The 3,624-nt window shown below is 36.0% G+C and overlaps 1 protein-coding gene across 1 annotated transcript; it reads left to right on the forward strand.

Annotated features, from left to right (window-relative positions):
* Positions 1-473: 473 nt before the first annotated feature.
* Positions 474-2,916, forward strand: LOC140358322 (microfibril-associated glycoprotein 4-like). Its single transcript, XM_072443087.1, has 4 exons — positions 474-694; positions 1,829-1,925; positions 2,217-2,384; positions 2,454-2,916. The coding sequence occupies exons 1-4, from the start codon at positions 662-664 to the stop codon at positions 2,705-2,707; spliced, it is 552 nt and encodes a 183-aa protein (XP_072299188.1). The 5' UTR covers positions 474-661; the 3' UTR covers positions 2,708-2,916.
* The last annotated feature ends 708 nt before the right edge of the window (positions 2,917-3,624 follow it).

Below are 3,624 nucleotides of genomic sequence, written 5' to 3' on the forward strand. Positions count from 1 at the left end.
TTTGGCACGATGGCGGATGATTTATTTACTCTCGTTTCCTTTTTAATTCAAGTTAATACAATACAAGTTGCAGCAAAGATTTTTCAATTTCAAATAAAATAATGTATAAGTAGTAGTTCTTATGATTATCGTAGTTACTGGTAATATTTGATCAGTTCTGATATTTTAATTTAAACATTCAATTAGCATTTAGTTAAGTAGTGCAGAGCAGCAATGGACAATTTTAAAAAGGCTGCAATTTAGTAATGCCAAAGAGCAAAATCAACAATAACAACAACAACTCTCCTTTTCCTGGAATGTCATCTAATCCGATGGTAATAATTAATAGGTTATTGCTGCAATGATTGGTGCAAGGTCCAGGATAGCATTTCCTATATATTTCCCGCACTATATTGGAAAATAAATCTCACAGAGGACAGACATGGTAAGACGAAAGAATTGTCAATTTCAAACGAAGAAATTAAATATAACTGCAGTACTTCCTTTTACTTTTAACTGATAGCATTTTCTAGCTTTGTTGCTGCTGGTCCCAGTGGCTTGCGGCACTCCAGCGTTAATCCCTGTGGACTGCAGTGACATTTATGACAAAGGTTATGGACACAGTGGAGTGTACAGCATCTTCCCAGCAGGACCAGTCTCTCCCATACAAGTCTACTGCAACATGGACAAAGAGAATGAAGGCAAAAAATGGACAGTGTGTATTTACTGAATGTTTAGCTCAGTCTACTATAGTGTAGCCCTGAAGTCAATAGTCTCTCAAAAGTTATGTTTCCGTTCGTTTGACCAAGTTCTAATTTTAAAACTGGTGGAAAGAATATTGAAAATGTGTAAAAGTACAGTTACACAGAATAAAATGTTCTCAAGTCAGGTACACATAGCTAACAAAATTGTACTTATTATATTTGTACTGTAAAAGTATAAAGGAAAATAGGTAAGGCAAGTTTATTTGTAGAGCACATTTCATACACAAGGCAATTCAAAGTCCTTCACACAGGAAGAAATGCATACAAATCACAAATACACAACAGAAATCACAAAATAGTTTAAGCCTTAAAAGAGAAGAGTGCAAAAAGAATCTTTTCAATCATAAGCACAGCTAAACAAAACGGGTTTTGAACATTGTCAGAGTAGAAGCCTGTCTCACATCTTCAGGAAGACTGTTCCAGATTTTAGCTGCATAAAACTGAAATGCAGATTCCCCATGTTTTGTCCTGACTCTGGCATGAGCAAGAGGCCCTCTGGGCACCAGCAGGAGGTCGGTCCCTGAGGTCCTCAGAGTCCGAAATGGTTCATATGGCACTAACATGTCCAAGATGTACTTTGGTCCTAGGCCATGGAGAGACTTGTACACAAGCAGAGCTGCTTTAAAGTCTATTCTCTCAGCCACAGGAGCCAGTGCAGTGCAGAACTCAAAATATGAGTTACTTCTTGATACAATTTTAGATCAGGCTTTTATACAAAACCCGATTAATAAAACGTTTGAACTAAATTTAAATGTAGAAAATTAAAAATGTCAAAGGTTTAAGTGCAGGGTTAAAAATCAAAAAGTACAATTGGATTAAAAGTCTACTAAATTACAGTAATGTGAGTATTTGTAATCAGTTATTTTTCAACGCTGTTTGAAAATAAGTTTCCTCACTATATTTAAAGCAACTTAACAAAATGTATTACTCAATAGCACTATACACTGACCAATTCAGGGGGGGAAAACAGAACTACACAAAGAACTGAGTAACAAGCGAAACCAGTAGTACCAATGTTAGGGGTTATAGCAGAGTATGAAATGTACTATGCTATGTGCTAATTACTTTTGTACAACGTTTTTCAGGTCATTCAGAGAAGAAAAGATGGCACTTTCAACTTTTACAGAGGTTGGGACCAGTATAAAGCTGGATTTGGGCAAGCATCTGGAGAATACTGGTTAGGTAAAGTATCTGTACAACTAGGCCAAAATGAAGGACAAAATAATTCAGACTAATGGTAATAAAAATGTGTTTTTCTGCATCTTCAATATAGTAAAACGCTCCCGTGTCAAATTCGACAACCATTGTATAACTATTACAAATATGAGGTTATTTAGTATTCAGCAGCAGTGTACAATATTTAGTCTTTTTATTGCCACACTTTCGGACAGAACACCTTTTTCCTAATGTTGTGTGGGGAATAAAACAAGTAAGAAATCTTTTTAAGTAAGAAAACGTCTTATCCACTTCAAGGTCTGGAGACCATACACATTCTCACCACGAGGAAAAATTATGAACTGAGGGTGGAAATGGAGGATTTCACAGGAGCCAAAGTGTTTGCTCACTACATGTCCTTCTCGGTGGGTCCGGAGGAGGAGGGGTACAAGCTCAGTGTGAGTGGTTTTGTTGATGGCGGAGCTGGTGAGTTTAGAGAGATAAAAAGTCATCAGTCAAGCTTGATATCTCTGAAATAACCTGTTATCTTTTCAGGAAATTCACTGAGTGATCATAATGGGCTCATGTTTTCCACATTTGACAAGGATCAAGATAGTGATGAAACAAACTGTGCAAAGACCTACTTAGGAGGATGGTGGTATGGACAGTGCCACTCTGCCAACCCTAATGGGATGTACCTGTGGGGCAGCTCCACCTTCGGCTTAGGAATTAACTGGTTTTCTTGGAAAGGGTATGAATATTCTTTGAAAGCCATTGCAATGGAAATTAGACCAATTAAACAGGATTGATATACCAGTACATTTATCATGTCACATGATGGATTGCATATTTGAGTGTTTTTAATATCTTTTCATATTTTTTTGTAAACCTATTGCCAATAAATAACTTCTGATAAAAGCAGATGCAAAGTGACGTACCTTGTAAGATTCCTGTAATAGGAAGCCACTAATACACAGTACTAGTTTATGTGATTAATTATGTCCACAGGGGGGCGACAGAGACCTAAACGAAAAGCATAATATCATTAGTTATGATACATTTGTGATTATTATTGTGTGCACATTTTTAATCCGAGTGTGTTGATTGAGCAGAAGAATGAAATGATGAATGAGTGAAAATAGAATTTTGTATAATTCTGGTATATTTACAGAAATGTTTATAATGTCCCTGAAATAAATGAATAAATAAATAAATCAATCTTTGATTTCAAAGTAAATATAAAACCTTGTTTGTACTATTGTCTCATGTCTTGTTGGTTTCTTCTTGCTTATGTTCCATAATGAATAAAATGAGGTCATATAAATGTTTTTCTAAATGTTAAAATAGTAGACGTAATCATGACCTATGGGAGCCTCTGAGGTCTCCTCAGGTCTGGCCCCCTTTAGTGACCCGCTGAGTTACAGGGTGTTCAGGAAAGGCCATACTGTGAGGATAAACAAATACAGGGCTATAGAGGGATTTAAGAGTTAAAACACTTTAAAATTCAGGCAGTGCTGTACAAACCCGGTTGACATTTTTTGCAATTATTCAATTTCGTCTACACATCAGACAAAAAACTATCTTGGTCCTGGGAAGATAAAGTAGAAAAAAAGCTATAACCCACTTTTTCAGACAAATCATCGATTCTGGGAAGAATATGTGTTGGTTTGTACTCCAATCCCACACATTAAAAAAATGATATAGGGCCTAAGTAAAAGTTTTTTAT

Source organism: Eucyclogobius newberryi, unplaced genomic scaffold (genome assembly GCF_026437365.1).
Source record: "Eucyclogobius newberryi isolate DKJ021-1_F unplaced genomic scaffold, fEucNew1.0.hap1 SCAF_13, whole genome shotgun sequence".
NCBI lineage: Eukaryota > Metazoa > Chordata > Actinopteri > Gobiiformes > Gobiidae > Eucyclogobius > Eucyclogobius newberryi.

Excerpts from the sequence above, each read along its gene's own strand:
- LOC140358322 (XM_072443087.1), top strand. The coding sequence starts at position 662 with ATGGACAAAGAGAATGAAGGCAAAAAATGGACA. Across the intron at positions 695-1,828 it reads ATGAAGGCAAAAAATGGACA|GTCATTCAGAGAAGAAAAGA; the intron begins GTGTGTATTTAC and ends AACGTTTTTCAG. Across the intron at positions 1,926-2,216 it reads ATCTGGAGAATACTGGTTAG|GTCTGGAGACCATACACATT; the intron begins GTAAAGTATCTG and ends ATCCACTTCAAG.